The sequence below is a fragment of the Manis pentadactyla genome, chromosome 16 (genome assembly GCF_030020395.1).
Source record: "Manis pentadactyla isolate mManPen7 chromosome 16, mManPen7.hap1, whole genome shotgun sequence".
NCBI lineage: Eukaryota > Metazoa > Chordata > Mammalia > Pholidota > Manidae > Manis > Manis pentadactyla.
The window spans coordinates 49,415,984-49,432,150 of record NC_080034.1 but is presented as its reverse complement, the minus strand read 5'-3'; the positions used below and the strand labels follow the sequence as shown (position 1 = coordinate 49,432,150).

Genomic DNA, 16,167 nt, shown 5'->3' with positions numbered 1-16,167 from the left:
GGATATGCCATTGTCTCCCTTGATCAAACTATTGAGGCAAAACCCCTTCCCCCTAACACCACAAACCAATAGGCAGAATTAATTTCCCTCACCTGTGCTTTTACATTAGCACAGGGATCTTCACTTACCATCTACACTGATTCCAAATATGCCTTCCATATCTTACTCCCCATGCAGCAATCTGGAAGGAAAGGGGACTCCTCAATACCAAGGGCAGCTCCATTACCAATGCTAACTACATCATACAACTTATAGAAGCCTCATACCTACCAACTGCCATAGGCCTAGTACACTACCACTCTCATCAATCAGATCAATCTTCTATCACTCAGGTAAATAACAGAGCACACAAAGCAGCCAGATGGGCAGCAATGATTTCTATAATACTTGTTCTCACTTCTACACCTAATGACCCCTCTGCTGCTGACTCTAAATCACCTTCTACTAAAGCCATACTATCCTATCTACATAACCTATTTCATCCTAATCTCCAATCTTTACAACACTTTCTAAAAACCCACCTACCTCTCTCCTCTTCTGACATTACCTTTCTAAAAACACTTACCACCTCATGTGAAATCTGCCAAAAGGTCAATCCTAATTCACCTTCTGGACCTCCCTCCTTTCCCACTCATCAAGCACGGGGTCTCATTCCTGGGACCGACTGGCAGCTCGACTTCACTCATATGCCCTCAGTAAAATGCTACCGATACCTTATAGTACTGGTAGACACATTTTCAAGTTGGGTTAAAGCCTTCCCTACAACTAACAGATGAGCTCAGAGAGTCTCCACCATTGTGTTATCAGAGATCATCCCCCGGTTTGGAGTACCTACTTCCTTATGATCAGACAATGGCCCTGAATTTATCTCCCAAGTTTCCCAGACAACAACTAAATCTCTTAATATCCCTGGCATTTCCATATCCCATACCACCAACAATCCTCAGGTAAGGTGGAGAGAACCAACCGAACTCTTAAATCCATCCTTACCAAACTATCCATAGAACTCCATATAGACTGGACAAAGCTTCTCCCTTTAGCTCTGCTCTGACTCCAGGCTCTACCTAAAAAGCCCACCTCACTTTCTCCTTTCGAGCTCATGTACGGCCTCCCTATGCTTCCACCAGGTCCTAACTCTGAACCCCCACTCTTCCTTCTCATCTAATATCTCCACTACTTCAACATATCTGCTCTCTACTATGGACCCATGCCAACCTCTACATGCCAAAACCTTATGGCCCTCCCTCTCCTACTTTTTATCAACCCGGTGATTCAGCCCTCTTCTCTTCTCCTAACCAGGTACCATCACCCCTAACTCCCAAATGGTAGGGACTCTATCAAGTGGTCCTATCCACTTCTATTGCAGTCAAACTTACAAAATTTCCTCACTGGATCCACAACTCCCATATAAAACCCTTTATCTCATTCTCTTTGCGTTCCTCTGAATCTCCCACAGATTCCTACTCCTCCATCCCAATGGGACCACTTACACCTTCGAGTCCATAGACTACAAATCCTTCAGTAACCTACTCTATAACCCAAACAGGAGCTCTCCTAATCTGGTTTTCATCTCGGCTTACATCTCTTCCAGCCATCCCCAAACACCACACCCCCAAAGATACAAAAGGATACGTACAACACCTACATAATTGTACTCATTTCCTATGAGCCCAAACTTGCATAACTTTGCTCATTTCCTAGCCATCTTATTAGAAGAAGTTCTCCAATATTCACCCTCTACCCCCTTACATATAATAATTCAAGATTTATGGCTGCAGGGAACACTTTCAGACTTCTCCCCAAAGGAAATCACTACCTTTTCCTCATGCATTCTCTTACTTCAAGCTTTATTCTCTTAATAACACTTACTCACTCAACCTCTAACCCCATGGCTCAAACCCTTCCCACATAACTCAATCAATCTCTCACACAGTCCAAATCATCCAAACCTTTAATGGAACTATCCAACCCCCTTCCTGGGTCTGTCTGCACCTTTCTCAGTTAACAGACTCAGCAACCCCTGCTCCCTTAACAGCCTGGATCAATACCTCAACAGGACTTCACTTCACTGAAACAGCTAACCCCAGAGGCACAGCCCTAGCTGAGGGGTCTGACATCAGATTACCAGAAGGACTAAAAAGCATAGACAAACCTTGGAAGCCCACCAACTTCCCCAACGAGCCATTATCGGCCCATCCCAAAGTAAACTTCATATGGTCCATCCTGCCCCCTTATGCATTTCTCCAGCCCAACAAGACCAGTATATTCCAATAGGTTCTCTAGATCCTTCCCTCTGCAAACACACCCTTCAACTCCTTCCACCATGAAAACACTACAATACTAACCATCTGGGGGCTCTCTTAAGAGTCCCTGGATATCACTCTTTCCAAGGCAGTCTAAATGCCACAACATCCCAATATTGCCAAGACGGAGGAAAAGACTCCCTTAAGGACACTACCCTAGCCCATAGCAGAAACCAAGAATGCGAACAACTCGACATACCCAAAGGCAGAATCTTCTTAAACCAAAAATATGCAGCTCTCAGCCAAGAAAGTCCAGCCAAGTTACAACCAGCCTCACCTCTACCCTCTCTAACAGTTGCAGCATTAAGCTCCTCTTTTCAAATATGGCATAAATTTCAAGCAGTCCAACATTTACTCCCCAAACCACCCCCCAGATCTCCTCCTCTTATCCCGCTTTGACCTCATAGGATGTCTATCCTTGGAAACAGGCATCTTTCAGGTATGCAGAGACAGAGCATATGTCTGCTTGCCAGCTGGACCTGGACTTGTACTTTAAGTCTCCTTACTCCCACCCTTTCCTTAGCCACACCTGACATACCCATTCTGTCTCTCCTATAACCCACATCAGAGCACATCGTGTTGTACAATTAGTTCCCCTAATTGCTACCCTAAGAATAATCACGGGTACTGGAACAGGAATTGGAGCTCTAGGAATATCCCTTTTAGAATTCGCTAAACTATCATGGTAACCCACAAAAGGACTAAAAGAAGTCTCAAACCAATTAGAACACCTACAAGATCAAATAGACTCTCTAGCCTCAGTTGTTCTCCAGAACCACAGAGGTCTAGACCTCCTTACAGCTGCACAGGGCGGCATATGTGCCCTACTCCAAGAACAATGCTGCTTCTACACCAACAAATCCGGTCTCATCCGGTATGGCGCAAAACGCATCCACGAACAAGCCTCCAAACTTCTAGAAAACTCCCCTAACAATTCGTTCCCTTACCCCTTCAATTGGCTCCTGCCCCTCCTAACCTCTATTACCTTTATTATTATTCTCCTTTTCCTTCCCTGCTTCATTAACCTATTCCAAAAATTCATTCAAAATCAAATTTCAAAAATTTCTGACCATACTGTCCACCAGTTACTCCTCCACGGCTATCAAGGCCTTCTCACAATGAATAACGAAACTAACTATGATGATATCACGAATCATCTCAAGATGCCCACCCTTCCCCAACTCTACAGCAATGGCCTCGCCAACCCCAGGATCTGTGCCCCCTTCCAGCAGGAAGTAGCTGGAGAATGAGATTCTATGCCCAATTCCCCAGAGGCCCTATTAATAAAAGAAAATGATGGGAATAAAGGCAAATTCTGGCGTGCTAAGAGCCCCACCCCTTAAGATCCAATCACCAACACAGAACACACCCCACCTCTACTCCTTAAAAACACACTTCCTCACCCACGAGCTGCTTCTCTGCACCTAGAGACAGCCATTCTCTCTTTCAGCTATTAAAATCTCTTTCGTGGGTCCGTGCCTCCCTGAGTTATTTCAGGGTAGGGAGGGTCGCGGCGAGATATCCTTTCAGTTGGAGCAGCTTCACGTTTGGGGTGGGTCGGGGGAGGATGAAGCATTCATTTTGGTATGTATTGTATTTAGATGTCCATGGACATGCAAAGATATAACTAGGATAATTGTGTATTCTGTAGCCCAGAAAAGAGGTCTGGGCTGGAGATAATTTTCAATCCATCAACACATAAAAGCAGTGGTTTATCAATTATGTCCTATCCTTCTGTTCATAGAATGGAGCTATTGATGAAATACAGGATCCCCTATTTTCACACTAATACACCTACACACATACACAATAAGATTGTGATAATGGTTGTGTAGTTTCAAAAATATGATGATCCGGGCGGGCCCGAAGCTGGCCGCGGGGCGGCGGGCCTCTGCTTCGCCCACCCTGGAGCCCTGGTTTTCCCTCGAATGCAGGTCCGGGTCCCAGCCCTCCTCGCACTCCTCCTCGGTCCTCATGGCAGACGCCCGAGGGCAGGGGCTGGAGACGGTGTCGGTGTGCTCGTTGTCGCCGCCGCCGAGCTACAGCAATTCCACAATGTCGCTGTTGTCTCCTCTCGGCCACCAGAGCTTCCCTTTTGACGACGACGGTGGTGAGGGGGAGGATGAGGACGACGTGGACCCAGATGCTCATGACTCAGAGGCCAAGGTGGCAAGCTTGAGAGGAATGGAGTTACAGGGGTGCCCCAGGTAAACCTGAGGCTGCAGACCGGTGCAGCCCTATGAAGAATCCTTAGACCCTTCTAGTGGCGACATCCTTCTGCGTCAAAGGCCGCGCAAGCACCTGCATCCAGAGGTGTTGTTCCTTTTTGCCTATAAAGGGCCCTGGGCCAATTCTTACACACCACGACAGACTTTCTATGATTCTTAATCCATTTTCCCGAGTAAATGATGATTGCTATAATCTTAGTCCCCAGAAAAACGCACAGTGTCAATAACAAAATTTTGCCACTTTTTCATGAGTTGTGTGAATACTGAAAAGTCAGATCGTGGACATCAGAGCCCTTGTCCAAACCCTTAACACCGAAATGTGGTTTGCTGCACCATCGCAGTACCTGCAGTTATTTTGAAAAAATCTGGTTGGTAGTGAAGTAGGTTATAGTAAGTAGTATACTTTTTCCGTCACAAGTAAGGAACTGAAGCACAGAGGTTAGCAGTGTCAACCTGAGCATCCAGAGACAACATTGGTCTGATCAGAGCACTCAGTAGAAGTCATAGGCATTGAGTCAAAGAATGTCAGAACCAGAGAAGTTATTAAAGCCATCTTAATTTGTTTATTAATATAATTATTCACTCTGCAAACATTCTCTTTGTGCCATATACTAGTCTAGATACTGGGAGCCATTAATAAGATAGTCATGGTCTCTACTTTAGTGGAATTAAAGCCCAGATGAGGCCACTCATTTTACAGATAACAAAACTGGCTCTGTGCAAGTAAGTCTACATCAAAGACATACACCTAGTTATTAGCAGAGCTTGGACTGAGGACCAGGTTACACTGATCACACTCTCTCTTCCCTGGGTACTGTATAGAAATAGGAGCAAAGGGCCTATTTCTTGTAGGAATATCTGTTTTTTCTGAGGCATGCTTAATAAGGGGGTCTATTCTGGGGTAGACACATTACATCTTCTTCAGAAAACATTTATAGGTTTCTGACTGTTAGGCACAATACAGGAGATCTGAGAAATACAGACCGGAGAACCCGTGTTTTCTGTGTGACCAGTCAGCCCCCTTCAGTATAAGGCATTTGTACCCAGGGTGAGTGAATGCACACAAGCTTCTTAAGAATGAGAAGTAAAGGTAAGTACATTGGTGGGAATGGAAATCAGTAAGAGGAACCAAGCAGCCCACTTGCCAGACTGGTTGTAGCAACAAGAAACAGGCCTTCTGTGATCCACCTGTTAGTAAAACGTGGTGGTAGAATTAGGGTTTCAGGAGTCTCCTTTCATGTGGGCCTTGGTAGGACTTCTTCAGGACTGTAAAATAATTTTTAATTATTTTATACCTCGTCAGCCTAATCAGTGGGACTAAGCAGTGTAGATACAGTTTAGCAACCTAAGGAACCCTTCAACACTACAGCTCAGCTGCTGAGACCACGCATGAGCTGCCAAGAGCCAAAGCCCTGACCTAGTGGAGTTCACCAGGAGAGGAGTCAGACACAGTGACAGCTCACCTTAGCCAAAGCCTGAGTGAGCTGGTAGCAGCCCAGGGCTGAGGCTGCTCTCCTTATCACAGTTCATTCCCTATTAATCAAAGGAATAGGCAGGATATGGTCTGGGAAGAATGCAGGAGTTTGTCAGGCCATGTGTGTGGCAAGTGTCAGATGTATGCTGAGTAAATTTTCTACTTCCTAGAGAACAGATAGATACAGTGATTATTTTCCATTGCTTCAGAAAACATGGCCTTTCCTCTCAGGAAAGAGAAGTTCTTAGAGATGTCCTCATTCCTCCTCCCTACCTCTGATCTTTAGTTAGTGCCCTGGACAGTTTAGGGGTGGTGTGCTGAGGACAGCAGGCAGCCTGTTCCAGCCACAGCTCTTTCTGGGCAATGAGTATCTTCTCTGGATGAATGAGTAATACAAGAGCTGGGTAGGATTTTATGCCTTTATTCCATCCTTCCCCTGGTACAGTGAAAGGATTGCAGCAGAACTAATAGGGCAAGGTTTTTTTCTGAGATAGACTCAGGCACTAGCTACACACAATGGATATGAGCTCCAGGTGTTTTAGGTGTAAAGAGAGCCTTATTTAGAGGCTGCATTGACCTTCAAATGTACTGGACAGGACTGAGATGAAGCTCACAATTAAGTTCAGATAAGATGAGAAGTGTTTTTCTGGAGTTTTATAATATGCTTCCAGCCTGCTGTTAATTCAGCTTTATTTTGGTTTTTATATATTCTTTTAAGAAACCCATGCTGTAATAAATGTCTTGGTCATAAACAACTGCTTATGAAACCTCTCCTGAGTGTGGATAAAGCTGTAATGTATACGCCACACATACTGAACACATTTGTTAAAAGAGTTAAGGCAAGAAATTTAACATTTAAAGTACTATTTTTTAAAAAACATCACTGATTTTTTCTTTCAACAAACATTTCTTAGGAGCTTACTGTATTCTAGGCCCTAAGCTAAACTCTTGAAATAAAAAATTCAAGTTAAGACATGTTTTCTGTTCTGTAAGGAATTTGTGGCCTATGGCAGAGATGGACAAGTGACATTAAGCCCAAGGCATGTAAGTCCAGATTTTTTGCAGTTTCACTGTGAGGCAAGTAAAGATTAGTGTCTGAGTTGAATCTTGAAGGGAGAGTAGGAATTAACCATACATCTACCACTGCTACTAAATAACATGTATGAAGTGTTTACTGAGTGCCCAGAACTCTACTAAGTGCTTTAGTAGCTTGGATTATCCATGCAGTAGTACCTGTGAGGCAGCCACTGCTGTTACCTCCATTTTACAGAAGAGAAATGGAGACTTAAAGGAGTTAAAAAATCAGCATAGCTGGGAAGAGGCAGGTAGAGATTCACCCCAAGTGTTTTACTCTAAAATGTAAGCTTGGTTTTGGCCCTGGGTGAGGTAGAGGAAAGGAAGTTAGAGTTTTAGGCAAAGCTGGAGAGCACAATGGCATGGTACATTCATCAGTCTGCCTAAGTTAACAAGAGTTTGGATCAGCCACTGGTGAAAGAAGGGGCTCGAAGATAGGCAAGAGCCAATTCATGGTGTCAGTCTGTGGAGTTTGGACTTCATGCATGGACAAAGGAGCCACTGCAGAACTTTGAGATATGGAGTGATATGATAGAAGGATACATTTGAAAGATGAATCTGGCAACTGTGGAGAATGGTTTGAAATGGAGGGAGGAAGGCTGTAATCCAGTCAGTGGTTATAAGGTTGGAGAAGAAGAGAATGGCTTGAGAAAATTGAATGGAGCTGAATCAGAAAATAACCAAGAAGAGAAACAGACAGGCTTACCAGAAGGCAGCCTGACACCCTGGGAAGTCTGGTTTGTTGGCAAAGAAAAAGAAGAACGTGACCGTCTGCAACAGAAAGCTCAGGAGGAATTGAATCAACAGCTAGAAAAAAGAAAAGAAGTGGAAGAACATGAAAAAAGGAAAGTAATTGCTGAAGAAAAACACAAGGAATGGGTGCAGAAAAAGAATGAGCAGAAAAGAAAGGGAACAGAAAATTAATAAGGAAATGGAGGAAAAAGCAGCAAAGGACCTGGAGAAAGAACACATGCAAGAGAAAGCGAAAGAAAAATATCAAGAATGGTTAAAGAAAAATATGCTGAAGAATGTGAGAAGAAGAAGAAAGAAAAGGAAAAAGAAAAACAACGGCAAGCTGAATTACAGGAAAAAAAGGAAATAGCAGAAAAAAAGTTTAAGGAATGGTTGGAAAATGCAAAAAATAAACCTCATCCAGCTGCAAAGAGCTATGGTTATGCCAATGGAAAGCTTACAGGTTTTTATAGTGGGAATTCTTATCCAGAGCCAGCCTTTTATAACCCAATTCCATGGAAACCAATTCATATGCCACCTCCTAAAGAAGCTAAGGCTCTATCAGGAAAGAAGACCAAAAAGCCTGTGATAAGTCAGCCACACAGGTCTTCATCTCTGGTAATTCATAAAGCCAGAAACAATCTTTGCCTTGGAACTCTGTGCAGAATACAAATATAATATATATGAGAAATTGCATGCTTTTACCCGGAACTGTTTAATTTTAAAATCAAATCTTTTTTTTATTGCTTAGTCAGTAGCTTAACATTCAATGTGATTATTGACAAGTTCAAATTTTTGCATTTGTATATGGAGTCCTTAGAGTTAATGAAGAAGACATATTATACATTTTCATTTTTATAAATGCTTCAAAGTTGATCTTGGCATATTGTTTCAAAGGATAAGTGATTGATTATATGATAATTGTGTTTGTGTATAACATTTATTAAAACTACATTGTAATACCCATAAAAAAAATATGATGATCCTAGGGTTCTGTTTTTGCTTTGGAGGTGGTGTTTGCAAATATTTTTAAATTGTTATCCACAAAGTATCAGATACAGTTGTTCTTCCCCTTGTGAGAGAAAGCCCCAAGAAGAGAAGTGGATTTGATTCTCAGAAATAATTTCCACTTCTCTATTTCATTCTAAAGTATTCTATCTGCTACTTTAAAATATTTTGAGAAAGGAGATAGGCTTTTCGGTGGAACATTTTGATGAAGCCCCATTCTTGAATTTTAAAAGAAAGGTTACAGTAGCAGCTGACCTTTCTTGAGCTCTTACTATATTCCAGGCACTGGATTAGGTGTCTGAAGATACAGGGTGTCTGTAAGGACCATCTTTCTCAGATTGTTTATTGAGGATAAATTTCCTGCTCCAGCAAAAATATGAGGATTGTAGAAGTTATTGCAACATATCACGGATTTCCTTTCTAGAAAAGAGCCAAAGAGCATTCTCAGTTTACCACGTGCTGGAACTGAAGTTGGTTGATTTCCTCTCAGAATTCATTACCGTGGGATTCTTTGACTTGCCCTCACCTGTTAGTGAATCTTGAAGTGCCATAAAATAAGTGATATATGGTAACATTACAAAAATAGAGAGTGTGAAAGGCTGTAGTTGTGGCCAAGTGGTTAAGGTGATACATTAGAAGTCCATTGGGGTCTACCATCCTGGTTTGAGTCTTGCCGACTACGAGACGTGTGTTTTCACAGACCCGGATCTTCTCTTTCCTATCTAATTGATCTTCAATTACAAGCTGCCTTTGGAAGTATTAAACATTCTCTCAGACCTTTTACAAGTTACATCAAAATGGAGTTCTCTTTGACCACCAAGAAATCATACCAAATGAGTAAACCAAGACGAGCAAACAGAGAGAATTCCCTTTTGGATGAATTCTGAAGATTTGGGGGTTGAAATCCTGTTGACCAGAAGAAAAAATTGGTTTAGAGAAAAGATGTCACACATTCATATTTAAAGCAGCATAGTAGAGGTGGAGCCAAGATGGAGGCGTGAGTAGGACAGTGGGAATCTCCTCCCAAAAACATATATATTTTTGAAAATACAACAAATACAAATAATCCTAAAAGAGAGACCAGAAGACACAGGACAACAGCCAGACTACATCCACACCTGTGAGAACCCAGCGCCTGGTAAAAGGGGTAAGATACAAGCCGCAGCCCAGCGGGACCCGAGGTCCCTCACCCCAGCTCCCGGTGGGAGGAGAGGAGTCGGAGCAGGGAAGGAGAGGGAGCCCAGGACTGCTAAACACCCAGTCCCAGCCATCCGCACCAGAGCACACACACAGTGTATGTGTGGGGTCCTGGATACTAGGGAAACAGGACAGTAAGACCTTTGAGTGGGTCCTGAAGCCAGGACCCCTGTGACAAAGAAAAGCGAGTGCTTTTTGAAAGCCTTAAAGGGACAGGGACCCCAATGCTGGATGGAAGCATCCTGTGTCACAGTCCAGCAGCTGGAAATTCCAGGGAACTCCGGGTGCACTAACCCCCTGGGCAACAGCTGACACACCTCAGGGAGGTAAACAGCCAAACAGGCCCCCGTCCATTACCCCTACAGGGCCCTGTTATAGCAGAGCACCAGCCTGAGGCTGGCAACCCACACAGCAAGGGAACTTCCCCCATACTGGCCGGGCAAGACACAGAGACCCAGTCTACACGCAATTGCCCAACACAAGCCACTAGGGGTCGCAGTTGTCCCAGTAAAGAAAGGCCAGAGCAAGTGGAAAGTCTTGGCTCTCCCAGCTGACAGACGAGTCAATAGCTCACCATTGCACTTATCAACATGAAAAGGCAAAAAAATTTGATCCAGACAAGGCAAACCCAGATAGCTTCGACATCTTCTACATCTTCCCCTGAGAAGGAACCTGGGGAGATAGATTTAACCAGTCTTCCTGAAAAAGAATTCAAAACAAAAGTTATAACCATGCTGATGGACTTGCAGAGAAATATGCAAGAACTAAGGAGGGAGAATACAGAAATAAAACAAGCACTAGAAGGACTTCAAAACAGAATGGACGAGATGCAAGAGACCATTAATGGACTAGAAAACAGAGAACAGGAACACAGAGAAGCTGATGCAGAGAGAGATAAAAGGATCTTCAGGAATGAAAGAATTTTAAGAGAACTGTGTGACCAATCGAAATGGAACAATATCTGCATTATAGGGGTACCAGAAGAAGAAGAGAGGAAAAAAAGGGATAGAAAGTGTCTTTGAAGAAATAGTTGCTGAAAACATCCCCAAACTAGGGGAGGAAATAGCCTCTCAGATCACAGAGGTACACAGAACTCCCATGACAAGGAATCCAAGGAGGGCAACACCAAGACACATAATAATTAAAATGGCAAAGATCAAAGACAAGGACAAAGTATTAAAGGCAGCCAGAGAGACAAGAAAAGGCACCTACAAAGGAAAACCCATCAGGCTATCATCAGACTTCTCAACAGAAACACTACAGGCCAGAAGAGAATGGCATGATATACTTAATGCAATGAAACAGAAGGGCCTCGAACCAAGAATACTGTATCCAGCATGATTATCATTTAAATGTGAAGGAGAGATTAAATAATTCCCAGACAAGCAAAAGTTGAGGGAATTTGCCTCCCACAAACCACCTCTACAGGGCATCTTACAGGGACTGCTCTAGATGGGAGCATGCCTAGAAAGAGCACATAACAAAACACCCAATATATGAAGAAGGGAGGAGGAGGAATAAGAAGGGAAAGAAATAAAGAATCATCAGACCGTGTTTATAATAGCTCAGTAAGTGAGTTAAGTTACACAGTAAGATAGTAAAGAAGCTAACCTTGAACCTTTGGTAACCACAAACTTAAAGCCTGCAATGGCAATAAGTACACACCTTTCAGTAATCACCCTAAATGTAAATGGACTGAATGCACCAGTCAAAAGACACAGAGTAATAGAATGGATAAAAAAGCAAGACCCATCCATATGATGCTTACAAGACACTCACCTCAAACCCGAAGACATGCACAGACTTAAAGCCAAGGGATGGAAAAAGTTTTTCATGCAAACAACAGAGAGAAAAAAGCAGGTGTTGCAATACTAGTATCAGACAAAATAGACTTCAAAATAAAGAAAGTAACAAAAGATAAAGAAGGACATTACATAATGATAAAGGGCTCAGTCTAACAAGAGGATATAACCATTATAAATATATATGCACCCAATACAGGAGCACCAACATATGTGAAACAAATACTAACAGAATTACAGGAGGAAATAGAATGCAATGCATTCATTTTGGGTGACTTCAACACACCACTCACTCCAAAGGACAGATCCACCAGACATAAAATAAGTAAGGACACAGAGGCGCGGAACAACACACTAGAACAGATGGACCTAATAGACATCTACAGAACTCTACACCCAAAAGCAACAGGATACACATTCTTCTCAAGTGCACATGGAACATTCTCCAGAATAGACCATATACTAGGCCACAAAAAGAGCCTCAGTAAATTCTAAAAGATTAAAATTCTACCAACCAACTTTCAGACCACAAACGCATTAAACTAGAAATAAATTGTACAAAGAAAGCAAAAAGGCTCACAAACACATGGAGGCTTAACAACATGCTCCTAAATACTCAATGGATCAATGACCAAATCAAAATGGAGATCCAGCAATATATGGAAACAACCAACAACAACAACACAGAGCACCAACTACAGCAAAAGCAGTCTTAAGAGGAAAGTGTATGGCAATCCAGGCATATTTAAAGAAGGAAGAACAATCCCAAATGAATGGTCTAATGTCACAATTATCAAAATTAGAAAAAGAAGAACAAATGAGGCCTAAGGTCAGCAGAAGGAGGGACATAATAAAGATCAGAGAAGAAATAAATAAAATTGAGAAGAATAAAACAATAGCAAAAATCAAAGAAACCAAGAGCTGGTTCTTTGAGAAAACAAACAAAATAGATAAGCCTCTAGCCAGACTTATTAAGAGAAAAAAGAGAGTCAACACACATCAACAGAATCAGAAACGAGAAAGGAAAAGTCATGACAGACCCCACAGAAATACAAAGAATTATTAGAGAATACTATGAAAACCTATATGCTAACAAGCTGGGAAACCTAGGAGAAATGGACAACTTCCTAGAAAAATACAACCTTCCAAGACTGACCCAGAAAGAAACAGAAAATCTAAACAGACCAATTCCAGCAACAAAATTGAAGCAATAATCAAAAAACTACCAAAGAACAAAACCCCCAGGCCAGATGGATTTACCTAGGAATTTTAGCAGACATACAGAGAAGATATAATACCCATTCTCCTTAAAGTTTTCCAAAAAATAGAAGAGGAGGGAATACTCCCAAACTCATTCTATGAAGCCAACATCACCCTAATACAAAAACCAGGCAAAGACCCCACCAAAAAAGAAAACTACAGACCAATATCCCTGATGAACGTAGATGCAAAAATACTCAACAAAATATTAGCAAACCGAATTCAAAAATACATCAAAAGGATCATACACCATGACCAAGTGGGATTCATCCCAGGGATGCAAGGATGGTACAACATTAGAAAATCCATCAACATCATCCACCACATAAACAAAAAGAAAGACAGAAACCACATGATCATCTCCATAGATGCTGAAAAAACATTCAATAAAATTCAACATCTATTCATGATAAAAACTCTCAACAAAATGGGTATAGAGGGCAAGTACCTTAACATAATAAAGGCCATATATGATAAACCCACAGCCAACATTATACTGAACAGCGAGAAGCTGAAAGCTTTCCTCTGCGATCGGGAACAAGACAGGGATGCCCACTCTCCCCACTGTTATTCAACATAGTACTGGAGGTCCTAGCCATGGCAATTAGACAAAACAAAGAAATACAAGGAATCCAGATTGGTAAAGAAGAAGTTAAACTGTCCCTATTTGCAGATGACATGATACTGTACATAAAAAACCCTAAAGACTCCACTCCGAAACTATTAGAGCTTGTATCGGAATTCAGCAAAGTTGCAGGATACAAAATTAACACACAGAAATCTGTGGCTTTCCTATACACTAACAATAAACTAATAGAAAGAGAAATCAGGAAGACAATTCCATTCACAATAGCATCAAAAAGAATAAAATACCTAGGAATAAACCTAACCAAGGAAGTGAAAAACCTATACCCTGAAAACTATAAGGCACTCTTAAGAGAAATTAAAGAGGTCACTAACAAATGGAAACTCATCCCATGCTCCTGGCTAGGAAGAATTAATATCGTCAAAATGGCCATCCTGCCCAAAGCAATATACAGATTCTATGCAATCCCTATCAAACTACCAACAGCATTCTTCAATGAACTGGAACAAATAGTTCAAAAATTCATATGGAAACACCAAAGACCACGAATAGCTAAAGCAATACTGAGAAGGAAGAATAAAGTGGGGGGATCTCACTCCCGAACTTCAAGCTCTACTACAAAGCCACAGTAATTAAGACAATTTGTTACTGGCACAAGAACAGAGCCACAGACCAATGGAACAGAATAGAGACTCCAAACATTAACCAAAACATATATGGTCAACTAATATTCGATAAAGGGACCATGGACATACAATGGTAAAATGACAGTCTCTTCAACAGATGGTGCTGGCAAAACTGGACAGCTACATGTAAGAGAATGAAACTGGATCACTGTCTAACCCCATACACAAAAGTAAATTTGAAATGGATCAAAGACTTGAATGTAAGTCATGAAACCATAAAACTCTTAGAAAAAAACATAGGCAAAAATCTCCTAGACATAAACATGAGTGACCTCTTCTTGAACATATATCCCTGGGAAAGGGAAACAAAACAAAAATGAACAAATGGGACTATATCAAGCTGAAAAGCTTCTGTACAGCAAAGGACACCATCAGTAGAACAAAAAGGTATCCTATAGTATGGGACAATATATTCGTAAATGACAGATCCGATAAAGGGCTGACATCCAAAATATATAAAGAGCTCACACACCTCAACAAACAAAAAGCAAATAATCCAATTACAAAATGGGCAGAGGAGCTGAATAGACAGTTCTCTAAAGAAGAAATTCAGATGGCCACCAGACATATGAAAAGATGCTCCACATGGCTTGTCATCAGAGAAATGCAAATTAAAACCACAATGAGATATCATCTCACACCAGTAAGGATGGCTACCATCCAAAAGACAAACAACAACAAATGTTGGCGAGGCTGTGGAGAAAGGGGAACCCTCCTACACTGCTGGTGGGAATGTAAATTAGTTCAACCATTGTGGAAAACAGTATGGAGGTTCCTCAAAATGCTCAAAATAGAAATACCATTTGACCCAGGAATTCAACTTCTAGAAATTTACCCCAAGAATGCAGCACTCCAGTTTGAAAAAGACCAATGCACCCCTATGTTTATCACTGCACTATTTACAATAGCCAAGATATGGAAGCAATAATTGTCCATCAGTAGATGAATGGATAAAGAAGATGTGGTACGCATACACAATGGAATATTACTCAGCCATAAGGAAAAAACAAACCCTACCATTCGCAACAGCATGGATGGAGCTAGAGGGTATTATGCTCAGTGAAATGAGCCAGGCAGAGAAAGACAAGTACCAAATGATTTCACTCATATGTGGAGTATAAGAACAAAAGAAAACTGAAGGAACAAAACAGCAGCAGAAGCACAGAACCCAAGAATGGACTAATAGTTACCAAAGGGAAAGGGACTGTGGAGGACAGGTGGGAAGGGAGGGATAAGGGCGGGAAAAAAAGAAAGGGGGCATTACGATTAGCATGCATAGTGGGGGGGGCACGGGGAGGGCTGTGCAACACAGAGAAGACAGGTAGTGATTTTACAGCATCTTACTATGTTGATGGACAGTGACTATGAATGGGGATGTGGGGGAGACTTGGTGAAGGGGGAAGCCTAGTAAACATAATGTCCTTCATGTAATTGTAGATTAATGATACCAAAATAAAATTTTAAATAAATAAATAAAGCAACATAGTAATTCCACCATTTCCTTTATTTTGTAATTGCAAGTCTGCCATCAGACATGTTTGGGTAACCCGTCTGACCACAAATCAGAATATTCCAGGTTCCACTCCTGGTTGGCTCCCATTTTGGTTCTGCCTTTCAAGGTTCCTTAATTTCCCAACCTTCCCAAGTCTCTGTAATTCCATGTGTATATTTTTATTTTATTTTATTTTATTTTATTTATTTATTTTTATAATGTTTTACTAGAAATGACAAAAAATAATATAGGCCTGGCTGTAATCACTACTTCTCTGTTACAGACCTAAATTTTCTTTAAATCACATTGCTAAATTTTTTTTAAC

The 16,167-nt window shown here is 41.5% G+C and overlaps 1 protein-coding gene and 1 pseudogene across 1 annotated transcript; one reads left to right on the top strand and one right to left on the bottom strand.

Annotated features, from left to right (window-relative positions):
* The window catches only part of LOC118909937 (histone PARylation factor 1-like), a 58,034-nt pseudogene extending 53,755 nt beyond the window's left edge, over nt 1-4,279 (bottom strand).
* Nucleotides 4,166-8,778, top strand: LOC118908974 (coiled-coil domain-containing protein 34-like). Its single transcript, XM_057494366.1, is given in 4 exon segments — nt 4,166-4,501; nt 7,730-7,975; nt 7,977-8,095; nt 8,098-8,778. Coding segments are annotated over 4 exon segments (981 nt in total). The 5' UTR covers nt 4,166-4,277; the 3' UTR covers nt 8,490-8,778.
* The last annotated feature ends 7,389 nt before the right edge of the window (nt 8,779-16,167 follow it).